The sequence below is a fragment of the Pteropus medius genome, unplaced genomic scaffold (assembly GCF_902729225.1).
Source record: "Pteropus medius unplaced genomic scaffold, Ma_sr-lr_union100, whole genome shotgun sequence".
Classification (NCBI taxonomy): domain Eukaryota; kingdom Metazoa; phylum Chordata; class Mammalia; order Chiroptera; family Pteropodidae; genus Pteropus; species Pteropus medius.
In genome coordinates, this window is record NW_024340849.1 from 31,673,316 (window position 1) to 31,700,781 (window position 27,466).

At 38.2% G+C, this 27,466-nt stretch overlaps 1 protein-coding gene and 1 long non-coding RNA gene across 2 annotated transcripts in view; one reads left to right on the forward strand and one right to left on the reverse strand.

The window, feature by feature from the left end:
• Positions 1 to 10,024, reverse strand: part of RNF125 (ring finger protein 125) — a 33,573-nt gene extending 23,549 nt beyond the window's left edge. Inside the window, exon 1 of the mRNA XM_039843849.1 lies at positions 9,822 to 10,024. Within this exon, the coding sequence (XP_039699783.1) occupies positions 9,822 to 9,985 (164 nt within the window). The 5' untranslated portion in view covers positions 9,986 to 10,024. The remainder of the gene's footprint in view (positions 1 to 9,821) is intronic.
• Positions 10,025 to 10,254: 230 nt separating this feature from the next.
• On the forward strand, positions 10,255 to 25,463 carry LOC120587167 (uncharacterized). The gene is made up of 3 exons (XR_005648884.1): positions 10,255 to 10,707; positions 11,385 to 11,525; positions 24,859 to 25,463. It is a non-coding gene; the product is annotated as an uncharacterized LOC120587167 (long non-coding RNA).
• The last annotated feature ends 2,003 nt before the right edge of the window (positions 25,464 to 27,466 follow it).

Genomic DNA, 27,466 nt, shown 5'->3' on the forward strand with positions numbered 1-27,466 from the left:
TGCCCTGCAGGAACTACACTTCTTAGATACAATCTGGTGGGACCTCAACTGAGGTGCCCAACATCCCCTGCTGAAGGCGAGAGAATCTGAAGTAGGCCATATGAAGTGAACCCTCTCTGTGGAAGATAAATACTAAACAGAGTGACATAAAGACTGATTCAGCAACAACTCAATGGGGCTGTCCTGCTCTTTATTTAGAACCCCAGATCTGCCTAGGTTTCTACCCCTTTTTTCCTAGGTGTTTTTGTTATTATTGTTGTTTGGTAACTCTTTATTTTGATATAATTTCAAGCTTGATTTACTTTTTTTTACAAATTTTTAAAACACCTTAATTCATTTAACCTTAACAAACCCCTAAGAAAGCTCATTATTTCCATTTATAGATAAGGAAACTGAGGTACTTTGAGGGTAAGTTATTTCTGCCAGGTCACATCTATATAAAGTACCTGAACTTGGCTGGTCTTAAGCTGGGGTTTTCTGACCCCAAATTCGGTATCTTTTCTTTCCACCACCACAGCTGGCCCAGTTGGAAAGAGCAATACTTTTGGAATCAAGACACCTAAGTCCTCTACTCCATTTTACTTCTTTCTGTCTCAGGTGATTAATTTTAAATTCTAAGGCACAATCTGTCCTTGTATTTCTTTGAGTGCCTAAGAATTGGTTCTCAAAGGATGGGTGTTGAAGGGTATTGCTTACAAATGATTCAAATGCTCAACTCATAATTCACATATCTAATACAACACCTATGGTTCTAATATGAATTATTTGGTTTATATAATTTAGGAGCAAGCAGATAACACTTTGTTTTTTGTCAATCAAAACTCTTTCTCTTCTTCCCACGACTTATTTGAGTTTATGCCAATACAAGCAGAAGACTAATATTTGTGTTAAGGTCTCCGGTGGGTGCTGATATACATACCTTATCTCATGTAGCCCTTACAGTAATCCTAAAATGCTGCTCTGCTCTCTCCTCCTTGGCTGATGGCAAACTGAGGTTCAAAGAGGTGTAACAACTTGCCAAGGACATACAATCAGAAGAGAGTGGTGCTTTTCTCCTTAATTTTGGGAGAGGTTCAAAGTCTGCAGTCTTTTTAAAGACACTTTAATTCTTCCCTTTGAGAAGCAGAAGCAGCAAAACTGTATCACTGATGTACCTGTATAAACCAGAGGGCTTTACAGAGAGTACATTCCTGTTGTCATTTTGTAAATGTTTTGCACATGTTTTTGTAACTATGTTAGGTAACTGTAACAATGAAAATGCCTAGCAGATATTCACAAAAAGTAGAACACTTAAATCATTTTTAAAATCAACTCCCTCACTATAACCCCCTATGTCTGTACAGTGATGTTATATGTGGCATGAAACTCTCAAATGAGCATTAAATAGATGTTATTGCATTATATGAGATATTAGTTGCAAATCTGGTAGGTTAATTACTCATTTTGATAAAACTGATTATTAAATGAAGGAAACATATCAAGACCAAGGTGTTTTGGAATAGAATTGAATTTACTGATTATGAGTACATAAAAACCACAACTTTTAAAAGTGTTACTGTGGAAAGGAATTGGAAGCTACTGCAGCTCCAGTCTTACTTTCTGGGTGCAGAAACAAGATTGCAGACCTGCTTAGTTCAAAAGATATGAGGTTAAAATTCTTTCCTTAAAGGCATAGTTATCAAATTCAAATCATGACAGCTGGAGAATTTAACATCCCTATCCTAATACACTAGCATAAAAAGTATAGGAGTGATCAAACATTTTATAAATTTTCTAATTAGAATCCACACAGGGCTATTAAAGTTAAGGGCTATGGGTCTTATAATAAGGTCCACAGACAAGATAGCTGCAAACTAAAATTTCTTAGAAAGCAAAGTATAGAAGTGTACATATAGTATAAGCTACCTGCAGGTTTGTAGATGTATAAAACATCTAGAATAAAGAAGATAAGGACATTTATCTACTTGTTAGAGAAGTGAGAAACTGGAAAGAAGGGGTATGGTAGTAGAAGGAGGGCATTTTCATTGCCACATTTGAAGTTTGAACCATATGACCATATTACCTGAATTATAAACAATTCTTTAAAAAAGTTAATCACCTACAACTACTTGAGATAAATGGTCTGGTACTATCTTATAAAACAAAATATACAGATACCCTTTGGCCCTACAAGACCAAGCCTGTGTATTTACTTAAAAGAAATGAAAAATATGTCCATTTGTACAAGAATATTCATAAGGAATGTTTTCATAATAGCCCCAAACTGAAAATAAGCCAGGTGTCCATTAACAGGAAAATAAACAAACATGGCATATTCCTACAATGGAATACTACATGGCAATAAAAAAGAAAGAACAAATTACTGCACAAGCAACAATATGAATGAATCTCAAAGACAGACTGAGTGAAAGAAGCCAGACACAACAGAGTACATCCTGTATAACTCCACTTATGTGAAGTTCTTGAATAGAACGTCTATCCATGGTAGAAAAAAAATTACAATGATGGTTACCTATGGGGGTATATGGGCAGAGATTGGATGGGAAGGGGCAAGAGGGACTATCTGGGGGTAATGAAAATATTCTATATTGACAGGGGTTTGGGTTCAACATTTGTCAAAACTTGGCCAACATTATACCTAGGATGTATGCATTTCAATATATGTGTAATTTACCATAAGAAAAAACAAACCATAAATAAATATTGTACTCTGGTTAATATTACAAAAGCTGATATGAGAAAGGATAAAGTGTGCTGATATTTGTAACTACTTTGAAATGCATCAAAAATAAGATGAATTGATGGATAGATAGGTATGTGATAAAGTGAGAGATAAAAGCAAATAGAGTAAAATTAACAATTGTAGAATCTAAGTAGTAGATATATAGGTGTTTACTGTACAGCTTTTTCAACTTAGCTGTATATTTGAAATTTTTCATAATAAAATGTTGGAGAAGATGAACCACCTCACAATGACTTAAAATTTCTTTACTTAGTCCTGAGAAAAATTTAGTTGGAAAATTAGGAAGGGAAATGTTTGGAGGATGAGAGACCTGATATCTTTACTGGAATGTGATTTGAAGAAAAACATTTACATTGCATTTATGAGTATTTAAATAAATTTAAAGAACATCAAACAATTTGAAATATAATAAAAGGCTGACGAGAGAAAATGCAAAACTTTAGAAAAATGAATTTGAGTGGGTTTTAGCAAGAACAGTTATTCCATGGTTATATTGCAGACTTTATGAGAAAATGCATAAATCTGTACAAGTCCCTAGATCCAACCATATAAGCATCTACTCCCTGGCAAAACTGTTAGTAATATCTTACTACTGCCTGGCCGTATTGACACAACAGGGATGAAACTGTGGCAGTGTCTAAGGTCCTTGTTCTCAGAATTCTAGCATGGGGAGAGAGGCAATAAGCAGGTAAGCAAAGAAGACTGGCAAATGATAAATGCTCTAAAAAGAATAAAATAATTATAAATAAAATACACTGTATGGGGCAGAGGGAGCAGTTAGATGGGGGTCCCCAAGATATTTGAAGGCACCAGTCTTGGGAAGATCTGGGAATGGTTTCCCAAGCTGAAAACAAAAGGTACAAAAGATAGGCACCATCTTGCTGAGATATTAAAAGCCAAGTAATCAGAGGTGTGTGGGAAAGTAGGTAGGAAACAAGCTATAAAGCCATAGCTAAGAGTGATGGGAATACATTGGAGGGTTTTAAGTAGGAAGGTAACATGACTTGGTTTAAATTATACAGATCACTAGCTGCTGTGTCAAAAATGGAAAACAAAGGTACAAGAGCCACAGTGAGGAGACCATTTTTAAGTCCATTGTAAGAGTCAGTTCAAGATAAGATGGTGGCTTAGACAAGCAAGGTAGCACTACACAGTACAAGTGAACAGATTTAGGATTTATTTTGGAAGTAGAGGCTAAAGGATTTACAACATACCAAATGATAATAAATATATGTCCCATTATGCTAAGTGAAATAAGTCGAATGCAAAAAACTACTTATAGTATGATTCCAAAACTTAGTGACAGAAAGCAGATGGGGTTACCTGGGACCAGGAGTTTGGGGAGGGGATTAACTGCAAAGGATTCAATGGGAACTTTTTAGGGTAATGAAACTAACTGTTCTAGATCTTGTATGTGGTGATGGTTATAGGGCTGTATATAATTACCAAAATTCATCAACCTGTATTCTTTGAGTAAATTGTACTGTATCATTCCAATAAAGCTGAAAAACACAACACAACAAAACAAAAATTCTCCAAACAGGTCAGTAACAACAACACTGCACGGAGAAGATCATATACAGCACAGAACCATTCAGAATCTTGTAGGCCTCCCTCCTATACAGCTCCAGACATGTAGCAGCTACTCAGTAAACTCAACTAATTAAGTCAGTTGTGAAGAATTGTCCAAAGGAGAATTAGGGTGTTGTATCCTTCTGGAAGAACCCAAGGGATGGAAATGAACACGAACCTAAGTAGGTAAGAGATTCCTACTTGTCTGCTCCATAAGGTGGTTGAAAATGATGAACCATAAAGGGCGTAATCAGAATGAGGAGAATTTAGGTGAAAGATAAAAGCTGAAGATAGAAGTCAATTGCACTTTTTAAAGACCAGTTCAATGTTTTCAAAAATTCTGAATGAGTTGCTATTGCTTTAAAATTAGATTTCACACACAAACCCCAATTTTTGGCTTCTCTTGAAAAGCTAACCTTCTGCAACACTGGACTCAATTCCCACATGGCCATATGGGTTGGCACCCCTTCCTGTGGAGCACTAACCCTCCACAATCATTTGCATCACTTGCAGTTCACCCCTGTTGTGTTTACAGCTCCTGAAGAAATTAGGAACTAGATAATGACTCTAAGAACTCTGAAACCAGCTGGAAACTTAATTGCCTCACTCTCATTGGTTATCTTATTAACTCCTTTCTGTTTCCCTAAATTTAGTGATTAGCAATAAAACCTTTAAATGAAGAGGTGAGCACAATATTGGAGGAAAATGGGGGAAAGGGTTGCTGAGGACATTGGGTAAAATTATGTACCAATCTTAAGAGGTAAAACAAACCCTAAGTATAGTAGATTTAAAGAGGAAAGACATGCATGGGACTCCATGGGGCTTAAGGCTAGACAGGCAAAATGAGTTACAAAGAGGCAGTTCCCAAATGTGATTCTGGAAGAAGCCATTGGCAACATGTGGCCAGTCTAAGATTTTATTTATGTTCTCAGCACTAGGCTGCCTCACTGAGGGTATGCCAATATGAAGCTGAAGAAAATCCTGAGTTGGCTTGAAAATGTGAATAGAATAAGGAGAGTTGCTATTGTTATTCAAGGCGACCATAAAAGTCTCAGTCTAAAATATCGCAATATAGGGCAATACGCACACACACACGCGTGCGCGCACACACACACACACACACGACTCCCTCTTCACCAGTGATGGATCAACCTGGACAGATTCAAGTGCAGTTATCCTTAGAACACAGGCCCTCCAACTATGCAATGTCCCTCAAGATTTCCTTTGATTTGCTTATGAATTCAATTAGGTTACAAAGTCCATCCTGGAAATCATTTAGCCTCCAAAAATGGGCTCTGCGTATCTCTACATTCCATTATGGGTTGATTTTAAATTTAACCCCTGAAGGAAAATTTTATTTCCTTTAACCTAACTCTATTTCCTTTAGAGGGGTACTTCTCTATACCCCTCAAACATTGTCCGCAACTTACTGTATCTTACTGTCAATTAAAAAGGATTATCTAAGGCTGTGCTTCTCAAACTTTAACGTGGATATAAATCACCTGGGTATCTTGTTAAAATGCAGATTCTGATTGATTAGATGTGAGGTAAGGCCCAACATTCCGTAATGCTGCTGATCCACGAGCCAGTAGCCAGGTTCTAAGTAGAATCTCAGCATAAAACCCAATCTGCTACATTATATAGGTTCTGTTTGCTAGAGAATACATAATTTAATAGATCACTAATATTTAATTTGCCTATGACAACACTACTGTCGCTAAGTAAACACAGAGCAGCCTAACCACCGGAAGAGGCAAATTTCAGGTCAGCTTAATTACATCCTTCTGAAATTCTCAGTAACAAGGCACAGATAAGTAACCCTATAAAGGAACAGTTCAAAACTATCATGGGACTCAGACTACATAGACTCAGTGGGCTGGCACTATAGAGTGGTTGTCCCCAATTGAGGAGTGTTCACCAAATTACCCAAACTGCATTTTGGTTTAGTCACTCATTAATTCACCCAATATCTAACACCTAATAAGTGTCAGCTAAACCTTAAAGGAGTGGCAAAATGGAAGGTAGTATTCCTTTATTAGAGCAATGGCTCTCAATAGTTTTTGGACCTTGATGGTACAAAAGACTCCACTCATCCCATTTTAAGTGACACCCAAGTAGCTTGGGAGGAGTCATTCTATATACATTTGTTTTAGTATCAGGAGCCGGGATGGTTCATATTTAAACTGCAAAGTTTCATCTAAAGTAAAATCACAGGTCAACTACTATGTTAGTGATAATTTGCAATTATATGGGATCTTCCATAAACTCTCACTACCTCAATTCAACTATCTGCATCTGTGAATGAAAGCACTGATGTATATTTCTGGAAGAGTTTAAAACTCATCAGTCGATTCTCAGATTCTAAAGAACCACTAATTTGGTGCAGGTTTTACTGCTCATACTTGACCACAAATGAAACATTTACCTGAGAGCACTTCAGAATTATTCTCAACCATTTCATTTAAAAAAAAATAAAAAATAGGCAAATTCTGTGAGCCATTTAATCTACTCAGTTGAGTGGAGAAGTGGCTCCTTGCACCTTCTATCACACTCCAGTTAGTAAGTTCTTTTAGGTCTGTTCTCAACCTCTTAGCCCTTTTTAGGTAACTCCCTTATCTTTAGCTTTGACCTCTTTCTCTAAACCTACTCTCCCAAGTGCCTCTGGGGTATTTCCACTTGGCTATCTCCCTAATGGACTACTGTACTTTCAACAAGCCCAATCATGAGTTCCTTAACTTCTTCCTGAGCTAAACCCTGCTTCCTTTATCTCTGCCACCTATTCGGGAGTACTGCACCCCGTATCTACCATATCCAATTGGATAACAAATTTCATTAACTATTTCTTTTAAATGTAAATCAGATTCCCTTTCAGTTTCATTTTAAACAATTATATAAAAATCGATGATAATACAACATAAGAAAAGCCTTTTCCCCCCCAAGTGTATTTTTACAACTGATAGAGTGATATGAGTAAAGTCAATTTGAAATCACAAAATTTTAAAATGGAACTGCTTAAACTTCACCAAAGGAAAGAGAATTAAGCTAAAAATAAGGCCATCTGAGGCAGCTTGGAAATGTGGCCCAATTTTATTCTAAAAGAAATATAGACATAAATAATACCTGTTCATGAGTTTTCACTTTGTGTAATAGCTTTCAAGGAAATGGAAACTATGTTTTGAACCTTTATTATGAGCTACTTTTACATTTTAAATACTCGTAAAAAATTATATTACCCTATTTTATAAATGAAGCAACAGATTCAACTTGAGATTAAGCATCAGGTTGGTCACAGAGCTGATAAGTGGCACAGTTGAATTTCAAATCCTGCTCTCTATTGAGCCCATTGTTTCTACTAAATCACAATACAATTTATAAAGTGCTATATATATATTCATTCAAGGTACTGTTGCCATTATTGTACTTAACCTGAAATAGGTTTATAAACAGAAATTAGCATAAATGACCTAGTTCAACAAAATTGGGAATCCGGTTCAGTATAACATAGAGAGGCTTCATTTGCATTGCATCATTTTCCAATCTAAGTTCAATGGAAGAGAGTAATTGATTTAGGAAGTACAAATGGTATTAACAGAATTCACTATTTCCAGTGTTGAAGGGACTCTAATTAACATTTATAAAGTAGAAGGAGCCTAAGTAAATTTGCCAAAAAGAGGACTATGGAAATTCTGCCTACTGCCAGAACAATGGACATAGATTTGTCAAAACAAAGAACAGTAAAGTGAGGGAAGGTCATTCCATCCAGCCTTTATTATACTTCATGACTATTTTTCCAGTTGCTGGTTTCCTATTCATTCTAACAAAGAAAAAGATTTTAAACAAGACAACATTTTGTAAATTTGTATTATCCTTTAGCAGAATTAAAACCACTACAAACAGAAAGTTAAACCAGGGAAAACAATCCTCAATCAGAAAACAATCTCCAACATCCAACAGCAAAACTGCCCATTTCAGTTCTTCAAGATTTGATGACAACTGTGCATCTCTGGTGCAACTTTAAAGCTTTAATGCAAATACAAACTATATACAGGTTATTCTCACCCTGAACTAATCAATGTTCTTTATATGGTTACACAAAAACATCTTGGCTTCCATTTGGCCTTGGGATAGCATGTCATGAGTTACATCTGGACAGCTGGGAAACAACATCAGTAATCAGCCAGGAGGTAAATTAGCCTTGAGTTTGAAGTACAAAGCTGAAAGAACAGGCCCTGAATACAACCACAGAATAATGTCCAGGGCACTCTGTATTCCAACATTGTGTGGGCTGCAGATTTTTCTCCCTTGGCTCACTGCTAGGCTTTTCAGTGGTGAAAACCATTTCTCAGGTAATAGGCTACAGGTGTCAAGGACCAACTAAGTTAAGTCCTTTTAAAAAGCATTTTAAATTTAAAATATGGTACTTCCCCCACCCCCAAGCCAAAAGCACATACTAGCCACTGTGGTATCCCCCTGGCCTTTCACCAAACTATGATTAGTGGGTCATCCAAAGAAGACTTTAAGTAGGCTTCCGCTTTTGCTCTATGCCGTCTCCACCCCACCCACCCCCACACTCAGTCATACACCTATGCCTCTACAAAAGGAAAGCTTCTAAGTAAACAAACACAAATTCGCAGATCCAGCTCCTGCTACTACTCAAGTACAAATTAAGAACGTGCCAATTTTATAGATTTTGTTTTTAAACTCTTGGAAACCAGCACGGCTGTGCGCTAACGGCGAGTTTTAAATAGCACATGATTTTTAAGACAGTTATTTTTTATCTATACTTTCTATCGATGTGGGGAGCCGGTGGGTAAAGCAGGTTATCTGCAACCACATGTCTCTCGGTAGCTGAGTTTTAAATAGCTGCATTCACGGGCTTGGTGCAGCCCCGGATCCCACCCTGACAGGTCGTTGAACTCTAACGACTGCTGAAAGTCACTTGGACATTCCAGTCCGACTAGACCATCTTGGAGGGCGGTCTGTGTGTCTGTAGGGAGGCGAGCTGGCGGGGAGGACAGTTGCACAGATTCCTGTTTGCCCAACAGACGAGCCTCGGCGGGTGTTCTGGAACACGTGCACACGGCCAGCAAAACAAAACCCAACCGGGAGCGGAGGGAAGCACTGCCCGATTAACCGAGTTCAGCGAGATAACTGTGTTCTACGGGAGCCTACTGCTTAGTGCCCAGGCGGGTGCTGGTCTCCTGTCAAGATCACCCTCCCCAGCCAGCTGGCCAGCCCTGGTTCTCTGCAGGTCCTGCGCCTCCGATCCCCATCCCTGGAGCTCCCATCAGGGCTTCATAAGGTGGCAGTTCTTGCTGTTTTCTCCTCCTGAAATCCTTCCGACTGGGCACTTTTCCCGTGGCCCGCACTCGACGGTCCAGGTTTCTCCCTGCAGCAGTTTCTTTCAAGCGCGGGCTTTTGAACACCCCCGCCCCATGCCCTCGGCTCCCACAGCATCGCCCGCCCCCAAGGGTAGGTGTGCAAAACGAGCTCCCCTGGCACTTACATGTGGCCACAGCGAGTCCGGACAGGCTGGTGCAACACCTCGAGGCACACGGAGCAGTCGAAGGACGTGACGGGCAGCTCCGGCTCCCTCCTGCGCTCCAGGGCCCGGGGGGTGGCCGAAGCCGGCGCGGATTTGCCGCTATCGCTGCTCAGCACGGATCCCATCGCTGCTCCTCTCACCGAGACAGCTGCCAAGAGCTCACTGCCTGCTGCCGGGTTGTTTTGTTGTCCTGCGGTGGAGGAAGGAAGTCCCGGCCCAGCTGTGATCGCCGCCTCCCAGAGCGCGCAGCAAAAGCAGCCTAGAAGCAGCCTCCGTCGCAGAGCCGAACCCCGGTTCTAGGGCAGGCCGAGTGCACGGCCGCGCGTCTGAAATTGCCTTTCGCTTGCTGCCTGGGTTGAGGCGCGGAGGCGGCAACCACACGGTGTACGCTGCAACGTCTCGTGGTCCTGAGAGGATTGAAACCTGAAACCTCAACTGCAGAGCAGAGGACCTGGTTCGGCAGTGAACTTTCCAGTTTGGAGCGCACATCCTCCTCCCCCACGGTCGCAAGTTAAGGAAAGCGCGGGCCTGGTCATGCTTTGTGGGAATCAGAGAACACCCGCTTGTAAGGTGGTGGGTGGTCCCAGCAGTCCTGGACCGTCGTAATCGTAATAGGCCGCAAAGATGATCGATGACTGAGCGTCTTCTAAGACAGTGCTAACCTCTACTTCAGTGATCTAATCAATACTCCATTAACGGAGAGGTAGCATGGGCTCGCGGAAAGAGTTCTGAATACCTGCATTCGAATGCCAACACTAGGACGGATATTCTAGTGCTAAATTCTATGATCCCGTTTCCTCTGCTCAGGATCTCCTGCCGTTGTTTGTATTCTCTACTCCATTCGCTTGTAAGCATAACCATTTAAACATAACCATATGTCATTTATTAACGTATGCATTTAATAAGACTTATTAAATCTTAAGTCTGCATGCCAGACTCCGTTCTGGTGATGGGAACCCAGTTCTCAACAATCCAACAAAATCCCAGTTCTCACAAGAACTTACTTAAAAAAAAATACATTTATTTTGAGCTAATTATAGTTTCACATGCTTATTATGAAATAATACATAATAATACATAATACATACAATACTACACAATACAATAATACATAATCCCATAAACTTCACCCAGACTTAAATTTTAACGAGTAATCAACAAATAAATGAGAAAGAATTTTTCAGGTAATGAGAGCCATGAAGAAGATAAAACAGGGAGTGAGGATGACAAGGAGGATAAGAAGGTCAGAGAAGACCTTTTGGATGAGGTGACATTTGAACAGAGTCATGAATAATGAAAAAGGATCAACCATTCAAATATTTAGAAAAAAGCTTGCTAAACACTGGAGTCAGAGAGCAAGGCAAGAATAAAAACCAGAAGCCATGTGGGGCCAGAGCACAGGGGCAGAGTGAGATGGTTGGGTGAGGGTGGGGGTGGGGGTAGATGGGATGAGACAGAATAGGAGACAGGCCTGCTCACATCCAATGTTATAGGCCAGGACCAAGAATTTGTATTTTATTCCAGGTGCCATGGTTTGATTTACTCTGACTGCTGTGTGGTTTTAAAAAGACAGGAACAAAGTAAGAAAGCAGAGAAACGTAGTTAAGAGGCTACTGAATTAGTCCAAGTGAGGACAATAAAATTCAGGACTGTGGAGATATTTGGGTAAGTGAGAGATGGACAGATTTGGGATATATGACCTAAAATAGCTTGCTAATGAATTGAATCTTTAAAAGAAAAAGAAAAATCCTCCTTTGATTCCACTCGATGCTCGGCTCCTGCCCTATGTCCTCTTTAAGGCTAAATTTCTTGACCTGATTCTCTACTTTTATGTCTCCATTTCTTAATTATCTGCTCTTTATCCAGTCCAGCCTGGGTTTTGAACCAACCACTGGACCTCCATCTGTCCAAAAACTGCTTTGTTGCCAGTGTCACCGATAGGTGGCCTTCATGTGGATAAATCCAATGGACTCATTCTAGTCCTTTTCTTGCTTGACCTCTCAATTATACTTGTCAGTGTTGACTACTCCCTCCTTGTAGAAAAACTCTTTGGCTTTCCTTTCTTTCTGGCTGTTCTTTCTCAGTCTCCTATGCTGACCTCTTCTCCTTAAAAAAACTAAGTGCCAGAGATCTAAAGATTCTGTCTTAGGACCTTTTCCCTTCTCATTCCTCATTCCTTCCCTAAGAACCTCAAAAACCAAAGAGATTCTGTTAACCATCCAGATTCTGAAGACCTTCAAGTCTTTATATCTACTCTAGGCCACTCTATGCCCAACTGCTTACTTGACATAACCATTATAGTAACATTCCACCTGTTTTACCTCCAGTTGTTTCTCTCTCTCTCTTAGTAAATGGCACTACAATCTACCTGGTAGCTCCGCCCAGACAGCTGGGAGCCATTCTTGATTTTTTCCTCTTCCTCATTCACATTGAATCAACCACACTCACAATCAGAGTTCTGCCTCCAATAATACTTTCAGTAGTTTTTGAATTGTTTTTGTTTATTTGTTTGTTTGTTTTTGTTATTTCCATGGCCAGTTATCACTTACTTTAAATCAGTTGTTGTCTTGTGTGACCTATTGTAATAGTTTCTTTCTGCTCCATCTACATCCACTCTTGCCACTGTCATCGATATTGCAACTAAAGTGACCTTTTGAAAAGCAAGTATCTTATATCTCCTATGCTCAAAACACTTTAATGGCTCCCCATAACCCTTAGGGTTAAATTCCAAATGCTTAACATGATTTACAAAGCCCTGCAGATCTTACTCTTTCAATAACTATAATCAGTTAGGACAACTTCCGTGGTAGGGAACAGAAATTCAACTGAAAATGCTTTAATCAATAAGGATATTTATTATCTGATGTGGTAAATTAGTAGAGGTAAACAGTTCCAGAGTTATTTCAGCAAAATTCAGTGATGTCCTCAAGGCCTCAGTCCCTTGCCATTCCCAGTGTGTCAGTAGTGTCTTCTTTATGGTAGAAAGATGACATGAACTGTTCCAATAATCACATCTACACAATACAATCTCTAATAAACAAAAAGAAAAGATAGAGTTTCCTCCTTCTAGCTGTCTCTTCTTTCAAGTAGGAGGAAAATGTTTCCTACAGGCCTCCTTCTGCAGACATCCTTTTATATCTTATTGGTCCATGCTGGGCCCCATGACCATTCTTAAAGTCATTAGCAAAAGACATGAAGGTACCCAGAATGGCTTAAACTCATAATTTATCCCACAGGGCTTGGCCCTTCAGTTATCTGGACAATATAATTTGGGGTTCTTTTACCAAAAAGAAGAGGATAATGCAATTAGATAGGCCAACAATAGGGTCTCCCAAAATAACCATTTTTTGGCCCCGTCCACTCTCACTCTCTCCAGTATTCTGCACAGTTTGAAATTTCTCTACTTCTTTCAATTCTTTGAGTATTCTGAGTTCTTTCTGTCCTCAGTGCCTTTATAAATGCTCTTTTTTTGCTTTGTCTGAACACTTCCTATCAACACCCACTACTCTCAACTTCCTCCAACTCAAATTTCACGTCTTAGTTTGGTGACTTTCTACACCACATCTATCTCATACTATCTCCTTGATTCTTTCACAACCTACTGTATTTGCCTTCCTATTTACTTTGATTGTGGCTACTCTAAAAGTTAGAGATATGCATGTAAACTACCTGGCATGTAGGAAGTGATATATATATTTATATATGTAACTCAATACTAATCTCACAAGGTAGATATCATTGTTCCTATTTTATAGCCTCAGAAAATTTAACTTAGCAAAAGGTCACACAGCCAATAAATGGCAGAATCATTTTTCAATTCTAGATCTTTTATTTTAAAATCCATGTGCTTTTCGTGAAGGCACTTGTGAAGAGATGGGAAGTACTAAGACTCTTAGAAAAGAATAAGATAAAATTAAATAAAATAATGCAAGAAAATGGGACCTGGAAGGATAGATTAAAATTAAGCATCTAATATTATTTTTAAAGCTCTTAATAAACTTAAAAGGTGGCAATAATGATGATAATGATGATAATGATGATAATGATTATGGTGTCAGCCAGAGAATAAGTTCACAATCCAGACTCTAGGCCCTGAAGGTCATCAGATGTATAGATTAGTATAAAGGAAATTTGAAAACCCTATAATCAACATCTCTGATATCAAGAAGGCTAATGTATCTCTCAGTAAACCAAAATGAGAGCACAATTATTGCCAGAAAAAATACATACTTTATTTCCTTGTAGGAATGGTGAAAAGAAGTGAATTTACAATTTCAGGTAGGGTTGAAAGTATTTCTATGTTCTTTGAAGTTTATTTTTAATACCAAAAACTTAGGGGAAACATAAATGTTCATAATAGGGAAATGTTTTTTTTAAAGTGTAGTAAATTTACTCAACAAATAGATAAAACAACATTTAAAAAATATGTGACTTGCCATCCTTAGTCCCATTTGCAGTATTTCATTTTAAGAAATGCACATAGGTAAAATGGCATGTGGGTATTTATTATAGTATTGTTTATAATAGCGAAGTATTAGAAACACTTTAAATGTTCACTAATAAAAGACTGATTAAATACATTATGGTACATCTTTACAATGGACTACTCTGTAGTCATTAAAAAGAAAGACAACTCTATAACTACCCTCAGAGAAAGCTCTCTAATATATATTATTAAGTGAAAAAAGCACTAGGACAATATAAAATAATATTAAATGTCAACTGTAATTGAAAAAAATAATTAATTTAAAAATAGCATTAGGAGACCTGCATGTACTGCATACTATCAGTTATATTTTTAAAAACTCATACGCATGAGTACACACATGTATGTATGTCCATATGTATATGTAAAAATACACATATGTACTGGTATTTACATATTAAAAGCTTTGAAAATATACACAAGAAATGAGATAGGTGGTTGCCTCTCGGGAGAGGAACTTGTTGCTGGAGAACAGGAGTGAGAAAGGACTTTTACAGCATGATCTTTTGCATGTTTTGACACCTGTACTGTGTGTATGGACTGCAATAGATAAAAATGAATAATTTTAACTTACATATACCCTTTAACTCAACAAATCTAATCCTGAACCAATGTATGGATACACATGTACACAAGAAGGCATAAACAGGAATATTCATTGGAGCTTTGTCTATAATACTAAAAATTTGCAACCAACAAAATTTCCATTTGTAGAGGAGCAAATAAATATATTATGGTACATACACACTGTAGAAGGCAATGCATTAGCTAAAAGGAATAACCAAAGTTTTATAGCGCTAAACTATATATCAGATACTGGTCTAAGGGCTTTACATGTGTTAACTAAATTTAATCCTCATCATAACCCTATGATATAGGTAAATAATGTTGTCATCCTGATTTTCCAGAGAAACAGGAGGATCAATAGGCTAAAAACTTGTCTCAGGTTACATTTATGGTGAAAAGCAGAGCTGGGAGTCCAACCCAGGGAATCTGGTTCTCACTGTCTGTGAACTGAACCACTACACAATACTGGCCTTCATCTATTTGATATAACATGGAGGTATTTCTAAGACATGGTTAACAAAAAGGGGATGTTATTGAAGAAAACAAAGAAATAAATATAAGGTATACTTCTTATAGAGAAAAAGCATTGTGGTACATCATGTACAGTACATGTTTAAGATCCTAGCTCTTACTCTTGTTGACTGAGTGACCTTGGTGAGTTATTTCTTTGGTCTTAGGGTCCTCATTTGGAAAACACAGATGATGCTGACTTGTAGAACTGTTGTCAGAAGCTGAATGTAATAACATTGTAACCCTTGCTTATTGCCTAGCAGATAGTGTTGAGTAAGCATTAGTTTTCTCTCTGACTTCATTCATTTAGCAAACGTCTCTCTAGACGTTTCTCACTAGACGTTGGAGGCACAATCAGGAGCAAGACTCAATACAGTAGACAGCTGTAGCATCTCATCTTCTTCAGTAACAGCACTGCACATTCTTCCTTAGGGAATTGTCCTTTTATTATCTCACTTGACTTTGGTGGGCCTGCCAATCATAGTGTGTACTTTTTACCCCTTATTGCCTGCCCCTGGTGTGAATATGAGTTCCTGTTGATGTTATCTGCAGCTTCCCTGCTGTCTGTCCTTCCTAAGCGTAGTTGATACACATCATTTTTATCTTCTAGTTATGTAGCATTTACCAATACTTCCTCTTTTCTTGATTAATATATTCAGAATTGAGTTATATTGCTTACAAGCAAACTCATTGACATATTTATTCTTTGTTCTCAAGGGCTTTCATGGTCTAGTAGGTAAGATGGACAGAAAAATAGCATTGCATTTATAATGCAATCAGATAAGACCAATGATAGGTATCTATACAGAGAAAAAGCATTGATGCTGAGTTAGCCCAGGGGGAATGTAAAGAAGAAAAAGGGAAAGAAAGAGCATTCCAGATAGAGGGGTCCGGGTGAGAGAAGATAAGAAGGCAAGAAGCAGCATGCTCGGGTAGTAGAGTCTACAAACGATTCCTTGTTGCTGGAATTTTAAGCACACAGCGGGTGGTGAGGAGAGAAAAAAACTGGGGAACTAGGCAGAGGCTAGGTCATGAAAGCTGTATTTGACACGTGAAACATTTTCAACTTGCTTTTGTGGCTTTGTGGAGTCAACTAATAGTTTAGGTAGAAGAGTGACATGGCCATACCTACAATTTTGATAAGTCACTCTGCTTATGTCAAGGGTTCTCAAACTTTATCTAGCATCAGAATCACCTGAGGAACTTATTAAAATGGCCTTATTTCAAGATATTTCAATTCAATAAGCCAGGAGTGAATGATGATGGCTGCATTTTTAACAGTCCCCTAGGTGGTTCTGATGCAGGGGTCAGCAGACCATTTTTTGAGAAATACAGTTTCTCATAACGGCAAGCAGCAGATCCTGAAGGTTACTCTGAAAACAGCACTGATGTCACGTGCCAAAAGAGAGTTATTTACCTTAATTCCTAATGCCATCTGTCCTCAGCATTGACCATGACTTCTCAATACTGGATGACATTACACTTGTAGATGTCTTGGCACCAAACCATTCATATTTCTAAATTTACAGAGACAATTTTAAAAGCTGCTATCATAAACCTATTGAGAATAATAAAAATTCATAGTATTCTACAGAAACACAAACATCCGAGATGTGATCTTGCATAGTGGTTAGTACACCTCCACGATCTGAAGTGTTATTTGATGATAAAATGGGGCACGGTTCTCTCTTTAAAGGGAGAAGGACATCACCTCAAATGATGTTATGCTGAATGCAAGGCTTAAGAAGTTCACTGAGTAAGCTTGTAAAGAACCTGGACCTTCTGCCCCGATATTAGCATAATTTGGTTTTCAAACTTGAGTACTGTCCTCAGTTTTCCTGTTCACCAATCCCACTGCTGTTTGTTGCTAGGTTTCCCAGATAGTATGTGAGGGGCAGCTATCCCTGTGCCATTCTAATCATTGCAGTTTACTGCAGCTGTGAACAGTCATGGTAAGCATATCCCCAAAGCATGCTGCCTTACTCCAGCGTGACTTGGTGAAATATTCTTGTAACTTTCAGTGGGCAGCAGAACTGGGTAATGTTTGAACTAAATCCACATTTGGGGTGTTCTGCTTCAATGAACGTGAAATCCTGGCATGCTTAGAATAGAAAAGGATCGTAGAGAATATCTGATTCAGTTCTCTCATTTTGCAGACAAGTAAACTGCTTCCCAGTGAGGTAAAAACATTTGCGTTGCATCCTTCAAATTTCACATTGACATGTTTGAAAGAAAAATTAAGTCATTAAGTACTTGGAAAGTACTGGTCTGTTGATAAGAGATATAATCTATTTGGGTAGACAAGATCATAAATGTTGAAAAGATAGGTAACAATAAGTGATTTAAATTGTAGTTTAAAACAAAATTAGACGCAATATAACAAAGCAGTTTAAGACCAATTATATACAAATATAAGATCTTTTTGAAATTTTGTATAACAAAAATTATACAAATAGTTTTCCATTTGATCTTCTATGTCCTACATACTAGCCATCTTTTATCACAGAAAATGATAAATGTCAATACTTCATGCTTTAATTCTAAAAAATGTAATTGTTTTCTGTGCTGTCGTTATAAGCAAATAATATAGATAATAATATAAATAATAAGATGTCCCTGTAATAAAGCAGATGTAAACATTATTACTCCCATTTTATAAGTGGAAAACTCAGCATATAAATAGGTCTAATACACCATTAATTTCTAGCCTATGCCCTCACAGTTTGAAATGTAGGTCAGTTGAAAAGTGGACACACAAGAATTACGGTGCAAGTTAAATTTCAATAATCTGAGTGGCAACAACAACTAGTATATGGATTTTGTGCAGAAATTTCTGTAAATATTAGTGCTAAGAACTATTCTTCTGTGCCTCAAATTAAGAAAGTAACTTTTTCTCTTAAAAAATAGCATAATGGTAAGAGTTATGGGTGTTATTTTTTGACAGTGTATCAAAATGCATATCAGTTAAACCAGATGAAAGAGCCGTGGTGTCTTTAGATGCTGACGTAAGAAACAATTGCCTTCAAGAAAGCATTAGAAAACATATATTTTGTGCAGTGTTTGTGTTTTTCTCCTCTCCTCCCGTCCCCCATTTATATTTGGTCTTTTGGTCCTGTGTATAAGCAATAGAAAAATTGAGACAGGGTGGAAAGACATGGTCCATGTAGGAATTAGGGGTCACAGACAAAAGAAGATGCACACTCATGGGCCAGATGGGATGATGACATGCTATGTGGCAACACCGCAGATGCCATGCTAGACATATAAAGCCTTCTCACAACTGGTACCTGGCTAGGTTAAATAGGGCGATGGCTAGATGGAGTCACTCTCTGACCCTTTACAATTGGCAACAGATGTTGAAGGAAGAGATGTTATGGATCAGTGAACAGTGGAATTAAGTTTATTAATTTTAAGACTTCAACTGAGATTATTAAAAGTATAGTATTTCTCCAACTACAGTGCAGTATACCAAAACAATATATCATCTCTAGCAATAAAAGTTTATTAAAAGCACACTATCCAAGGATATATAAAAGATCATACAAAGAGAATTAACTTAAATTCATAAATCCTTCTTCAAAGCCCTGGGCAATTGGCTCTAGCATGTTAAGAATATAACACATTGTTTTTTTAGTATGTGTATATAGCTCTAATGAGTTGTTGGTCTATTTTCTTCTTCTATTGCTACCAATAGAAAACTAACTTCCCTTCCAATATGTTATAGTGGTTGCTGTTAACATGCCAATGTGGGTGTGGTGAGCAACTTTGTGATTAGAAATCAGTAAATCAGTTCGTCAAATTTGAAATTATTAATTTTTTGAAAGTTATTAATTTTTTTAACATAAATGATTCCATTTGAAAAATAAGTGGTTCTAAGTTAGCTTATATTTAACCTTTGTTTTTTTACAATTGCTATTTTTATTTTCTTATATTTATAATTAAATATTATATATTTGTAAATATTCCTTATATTTACAATTATAACGATTTCTTTATATTTATAATTCCTAACCCTAATACACAAACTAACAAACTCAAAAGATTTAATGACAATACTACTTTATTAAATTTGTTTCAGAGAATTATCTAGAATTCCATTGCCAAATAAGAATGAAAAGCCAAAAGGTTGGTCAAAAACTGATGTTATTAATAGTGATCTGTAAATAGCAGTAATATAAAGGACAAGTGAACTTTAAATTGAATAATTTTATGTTAGAGGAATATAAAATTAACATTGATTATCAGTTAATTCTACCCCAAACATAAAATTTACAGTAATATAAACTAAACAAAAATTTTAAATAGAACCACTGTGCTCCCGGCACATAAAAGCCCTGACTTGTAAATAATGGCCTTTTACACGACATACTGGTGCCCTCTTTCTAGCTTGTCTCTGTATTCAAGTGAATATAGAAAAATCAGGTAATTCTAGGTCAGCAGTTGCAGAGGTAAGGGAAGAATCATTGCTTCCTTTACTTTAAAGCTCTGGAGAGTTCTCCTTCAGGAAACAGTGGAAAAATCAATGCCAGATGGCTCTCCAAGAGACACTGCTAATGGTTCTGCTATTGTCAAATCTCCTGTGGAAGAAATTTCTTCACAGTTAATCAATACAGCAATGCAATGCTGCAGACTTATGCAGCATATCTCATGAACCATTGACCTCCATAATAGAGAAAGCCACTCGGCTCAGTCTCACCCACAGGCCCCAGCAAAGACCATGTCTCACAGTACTAATGATTTATGACTTGATTCAGGCAAAGCGGCAGAAATTTCCCCTCCTTTTCCACTTTTTATTTGTGTCGAAATGGTATTTTAGCCAGTTAAAGAAAATTCAAAAATAACATTAGCTACTACTTAACAGGGCACTTACTATGTGCTAGTAAAGTGTGAAGTGCATTACATGTTAACTCATTTATCCTTAACTCTGGGACTGGCATTATTATCCCCCCTTTGAAGTTAAATAACTGGCACTAGGCCATGCAGCTTCCAAATGGTAGAGATGGAATGTAGCGACAGGTCTGTATGACACCAAAGTTTCAGTTTCTAATGGCTGCACTCTGTATTCTATTCTAAAATTACAAAATTGGAAAGAATAACTGTAGATAACCCCCTAAACCTGGCAAAACCGCTTCTGTTTTCCAGTATTCCTCTTCACTGTTGTTCACAGGAATATTGCTGGGAACTTCTTTTCTGTTTATTGTTCTCCTCACCCACTCTATTCTTTCAGTTCAGCAAGAGTAATCACTCTCCTGGAAGTGACTTTGAACCCAGTACCCCTCCCCCAGCCACCAGCCACTGTTTATTAGTTCAAGGGTAGCCAATGGACCAAAGCTAGGTTGAGAAGTCCGTTTTTAGGAATTTTGAAATTCAGGCAGAGAGATTTCAAAAGATAGGGAAGGAGGGAGAAAGGGAAGGAGGGAGAGAAAATGAATCAGTTTCTCTCTTCATTAGTAGTAACATGTAAAATTCAGAACCTATGCATAGTCTTGTTCTTTATTGTAGACTGCAGATCAGAGAAAGCCGTTTGCAGTAAGAAAAAGACAGAAACACTGGAGAGAGGTGGAAGATGAGGAAGACCTTGGATTCTCTACAGTGCTTCAGGCTTTGGTTTATTCTTGAGGCCCAGCTGGGACTCTGTCCTTGGATTCTATGAAATGTCCTGATTTTCCAAAATTAAGATAGCTAAAGTTGGCTCTTGTCACTTGTAACCAAAAGAGTCTTTATAAAAATAAAATAATGTCTGTCTCACAAGAATGCCGATAAGAAGGGAGACTATGTGAGTGAAGTCTGGACATGCCCCTGCTATCAGCTGTGAGCAAGGACAATCTAACTCACATGAATTTAACCTAACCAGTAAGGAGACTTACTGGCTCATGTAGCTATTAATCCAGAAGAAGTACAGACTTTGGACTGACTTCATTCAGGGGTGCCAGCACCAGTACCTTTTATCTTGCCTCCTCCATGCCCATCTCTTTCTTAGGCAAGAGGTGAGATAACTGCTTTCTCTGAGTTCAAAGAAACTTTCTTAGTGTCCCTAAAATATTTTCACAGCCCTTAATTCTTTCTACAATTCTGTGGTCAGGGAAATGTCAGGTGCTTGCTGAGGTGACGCCTGAGTTCCTAAACTAACGTCTAGAAAGCAGGATGGAGATTCACCAAGGTCACTCTCCTGAAGAACATGGTTGCTACTCTAAGGCAGGGGTGGAACAGATGCTGGAGTCTGCTCTATTTCCTGCTTTGAACTTGGTAGCATCTTCCTCCTTGCTAAGAAGCAATGGGCATAAGATGAACAGCACTGGCTGTGGAGCCAGACTGCCTGAGATTTTTTTTTTTTTTTTGAGTGGCCCAATATTTATTTCTCTATCTACAATTTATACTCCACCAGCTTTAACATTTTCAGATTCTTGGCTTTCCTCTGAGTCTTATTGCCCTCAGCAGCAGCTGCCCTGTCACATTCTTTGCTTAAAGAAGGCACTAAAGTCTTTGTACTGAGGAGCCTTTGCTCCTCAGTGACCTCAATAGGGCTGATGACTGCCCCTTCTGAGACAGCCAAGGAGGCCAGGAATAAGCCAGGGAACTCCTAGAATGGGTGATCCTCTTGGCCATGGGCAAGCTGAGCCCACTGCTAAACTTTATCTGGGCTGCATCTGCTTCTTATAGCAACTTGATATTTTTCTTGGCTCCGAATTTCTCAGCAGTACTTGTTATAGAGATCATTGCCACATAGTAAGTACTACACAAGTTGTTGAGAGGCAGCACAATTAAGAGCACAAAACTCTCAAAACAGAATGCCTAGGCTTCGATCCCAGCTTTGGAACTTACCAGCTGTGTGAACTTGCATAGCTTACTTAACCTCTCTGTGCTTCATTGGCATCATCTGTAAAACACGGTTAGTGGCACCTACCACATAGGGTTGTGAGAATTAAGTGAGTTAATATAGGTGAAGCACTTTAAAGAGTGGGTGGTACATAGTAAGACCTCTCTAAGTATTTCTTGACTATTATCATTATCATTTATTACCTTAGGTTGAATTCCCAGGAAATAGTCTCTGAGCTAGGAATTTATGTGTAGGAAAGTTATTGTGTAGTACTTCATATCCCTGCCTCCCTGTAATTTTGGGTGCAAGCTTTTCCTGAGGACAGGTGTAATTCGGAGGTAGGACAATTTGTAGGGTGGGATCTAGCCATGAGCCACTAGCAGACATCACTCCTGGCAACTGGTGGGAATGAATGCCTTGGCAATGAAGTGGAGACCTGAGTGGTGCAGCATCCACTACCTATATCTTCATGCACAACTCCTCTAATATGAGCTGCATCCACCCAGGAGTCAATCCCAAGATACCCAATTGTGGTATCAGTACCAAGTTCAGCAATCTGGGCATTGTGTTTCATCTTTATCAATTCTAGCTATAGTTCCTCCCGGGGGGCTATGTCTGAATGAGAAATCACCCCAACACCCTAATATATATAAAGAGCTAGATAACTGATTAAAATGTTGGAAAATAGGAGGCCAGGCAACAACATACAGTTCCAAACACATATCATGTCCTGTTGGACAGGAATAGCAAGAGCTCTCTGCCACGCAGAGGGGAGAGGTCCTTGCTCAACTATGTTGGCCGTGTCTGATGCTGTGACCCTGAGAGGATCACCCTTTTATTGCCTTAACTAAGCCCTAGTTCTGACTTCTGGGATGACTTCTTTTATCCAGTGTCCTCAATGGCTGTATCTGGAATGAGAACATCAGTACAGAATCTCCTCTTAAAGGTTACATCTATTCAGCAACCTATTTCCTGAAAGATATGCTTTCCAGGTAATGGGATTACTTGGGGATTGAATAGTCATAAGATGTTCAAAGTGAGGACATGTCCAAAAAATCCTTAAGAAGCTTCTCTTATTAGATTGGATTGTCACATTCGTTCTCAAAATAAGAATGGTCTAAATAGTTTAGGCCTGGGATCTTGAAGTAACAATCGTTTCTCAACCATTTGACTACTATGCAATGGAAAATAAAGTAATTGATCCTGCATAGTGATCCATACATTGCCCCATTAGTAATGCAACTGGATCAACTGGTTGAACAAGAAAGATATATAAAGCACTAATGAATTTTGAAAAATTTTCAGGCTAACCTCCACCAATCACACTCAAGAATCCTGAACTGTACTTTCAGCTCACAGAACTGCTTAAAGAAGATGATCTGTTCTAGAATATAGTTGAGATAAAGGCCTAACAGAGGATTGTGTCAGCAGCAGAGAAGAACAATTAGCAAATTAATTTATTTGGCCTTACTTGTATTGCTATTATAATAGTGGCTTATTTTATTTTATTTATTTTACATTAGATGTTCTGGTTTTGAAATCACTAATGTCAAGGGTTAACTAAAAATGCAGTAATTGATTGTCTTGTCTGTCTCCCCAGTTAGGGACTTGATCTCATTGAACCTTATAGATCTTGCATCTAGCATAAAGTCTTAAATGTGGTAGGAACATAATGAAAATTCATTAAATGGCAAGAGGAAATTCCTTGTAACTAGTCACTCAAAGTTATTTCATATTTCATGGTAATTTTTAAATGAACTCTGCTTGGAATGAAATTTTTACTTCTCTCATCTATCTACATGCCTAGTGTAAAATGTAGGAATATAGAGAGTTCTTGAGAAATTGAATTATTAATATTAATGTTAACATAATTTTATAAGCAAATAAAGTCTTTTAAATTTTTAGAAAGTAGTAAAAAATTTGCTTACATGGAATAACTAATACTCTCATAAACTGATGGTGGAAATACAAATTGGTAAAAAAAAAATTTGCTTAAGATGTATAAATATGCATCTGTATTTATGTAGTGAAAAATGTTTATGGAAAAGTAAAAATGAGCCAATTTTCCAAACCTTTATCTGTTTATAGAACACATGAAAACATATTAACAATCGTCATTTAAATTTCACTGATTCTCAGCCCTATAGTCACTGATGCAGGACTTCAACTTTCTTTTAGTTTGACCATTTCTGGGGATTATCATGAGGTGTCTAACATACGCTTGCAAAAGTCTATTCCCATTGGGCACTATCACTGCTTCACAGTAACTCCTTCATCGGATCCCATCACACTTTGCTGGGTGCTGCTGCATACCCTGGCAGAGCTGCCTCCATTCTTTGCCTAACACAGAGATTTTTGCCCTGTATCTCTACAATTTTGACAGGCGTCACTGTCTCTGTTCGTTACTACCACTGATAAGAGTATCTTTCCATATTAATAAATATAATTAAAGAAAAATTTGGGGGGTCATTGTTATTTTTTTGTACAAATCAGTACACATTTATATAAATTTATTATGTATTTTAATGGCATTTTATACATTATACCATAATTGATTCAACCTATTCCCTATTATTGGACATTTGGTTCTTTTTTCCTTTATTTTTTTTTTTTTTAAGAGTTGCCTCAGGGGTGGATTAAAGTATAGATTCCTAGTTGTTTTCTGATCTGTACCCATCTGCATAGAGCGTAAAGAATTGAGGACTTTTTGGACTTCACATAATGGACTCCATGGGAGCCATGACAATAACGCCCACTGGCAAACAACCAAGTCACGTGATGGGAATGCCCCAAACCACAGAAACATCACCGCAGAATGGCGGGAAAGGGCCACACAGCTGCCACGACTGATAACTGAAGAACTCTGCCCATTGAGGGCTATACAAGCTGAGTAGTTGAGACAGACAATGCTTAAGCCTGACCAGAAAACAACATGCGGGTATTGCGAGAGCGGAAGACCTCAACCTTCTGCCCCTCGAACCTTCTATCTGACGTAACCACTGGCTTGAGACCGAGAGTGCTCCGCCAGTTCAAGAGCTCGCTTCAGAAACATGGACTTTCACTCTGTTGCATAAGCCTCTGTTTCCTTCCCCTCTCTGTGTTGTGTGTTAACCTGCAAGGTTACCTGATTGGTTTATCTGAGAAGGTTCCACTCAATAAACCTGGCATTGTGGAAAGACACCAACGAGTCCAAGGGTGTTACTAAGGTAGCACCTTTCTTGCTCGCGACACCATCCCTTTTTTAATATAAAACTCTTGAATTTTAACTGGGTTTATGTGGTTTTGTGGTTGTTTTTTGCTATTAAACATAATGCTGCAAAATCTTACACATTCCTTAATTTTTGCTTTAAGATCATTAAAAACTAAGTTAATATTTTACATGCTTCTTAAAAACGAGGAAATGATTTCATAAGTGGTTCAAGGGCTGAATAGTTTTTAGAATTTGGAAGAGCGACAGATAAAAATAGAAAACACTAACAATCATACCATGTATACCAGCTTAATTACCAGCTGCAACAATTCAAGGAAGAGCTGTTCCGTGGCCTAGAGGGACAATCTTCCTGGCTACACCGGTTTTGTTTAGAAACTGCTCACCATCAAGTAAACAATGTGGTTTTGGAATAATTTTCAAATGTTTTTATTGCTTTGCTTTAAATATGTGATTAATTCATCCGAATCTAAATAAAAGTACAATGAATAAGAACTAAATGAGCTCCTTTAATTTTACTATTTTTTACCTGTTAAGTAGTATAAACATTTTAAACAAGAGAAGTAGGGTTTATATAAGAGCACATTCCAGAGAAACTAATAATGGGAACTCTAATGAGAGTGAAGAAAAGACTTAAGGAAGTTTCTAGAGCAAAGCTGGCTGTTTGATTTGCGAGGACCATAGAAAAACTCCCAGCTGAAAAACAATTTAGGAAGGAGGCTGCTGTTCTCAACATTTATGTCAGTTCTGTTTTGTTTCTTCTGCTGGTTTCTTTGCTGTCCACCAGAATCTAAATCTGGTTTGTCAGGGGCAGATCCCAGGTCAATTCTCTACAGCTTATTTCAGTATTCTTTGTTTTTCAGAGCCTGGTTCTGCTCACCATAACCCTTACTCACTGATAGAAAATTTCTCTATATCCAGATAAATCTCCTAGTCACGACCACTGTACTGAGTGACTTACAAATTAGTTGCCTGCCTAATATAACAATAACTATCATTTGTATATACCACGCACAGAAGTAAGGCCATTATTTTCATTACTTGATTTTATCCACACAATAGCCCTACGTTGCTATAATCTGCAAGTAACAGAATCCTGACTCAAGTCTGTTTAAACAATAAGAAATAGTACTGGCTCATATAACAGGAAGTTCAAAAGTAGTATTAGCTTCAGGCATAATTTGATCAGGATTCTGGCTCCATTTCCCTGCAATGCTGTTCTATTCTATATGTTAGCTATTCTAAAGCTGATTTCCCTGGTGGTGTGGAATGGGTGCTGGAGGCAGTTGGGGCTGCTTATGTGCTTTTTGATGTATGGAGTGAGAAAAAGTCCTGTGGCTTCTCTAGCAGAGCAAGGATAAACTTTCTCAGGAGCTCCATTAAGTCCTTTATATTAGTCAGCCCAGGCTGCCATAAATAAATACCATAAACTGGGTGGCTTAAACAAAAGAAATGTATTTTCTCACAGTCTGGAGGCTGGAAGTCCAATATCAAAGTGCCAGCGTAGTCAGGTTCTGATGAGTTCTCTCTGGCTTGTAGACTCCTATCTTCTCTGTGTCCTCACATGGGAGAGGGGGGAGGGAGGAGAGAGAGAGAGAGGGAAGAGAGGCAGAGAGAGAGAGACAGAAGTTCAGAAGCTCTCTGGTATTTTTTCTATTAAGAACACTAATTTCATCATGAGACCCCCACCCTCATGACTTCATATCCTAATTACCTTCCATAGGCCCCATCTCTAAATATAAATACCATAACATTAAGGATTAAGGCTTCAACATATGAATTTTGTGGGGACCCAATTCCATCCATAGTATCCTTTTTCATATCTCCTTAGCCACCCCTGGCCCAGTCATTAGCAAGGAGAATAGGATTCTTGTGATTGGCTTAGATGGAATAGCTGAGGTGAAAAGAATTTGGGAGAGTAAACCACAAAGTCTGTAGTAAAGTAGGTACACTTTACAAATGTGGAAACTGAATCTGAGAGATGTTAATTGACCAGCCAAAGTCATGCATATAAGTGG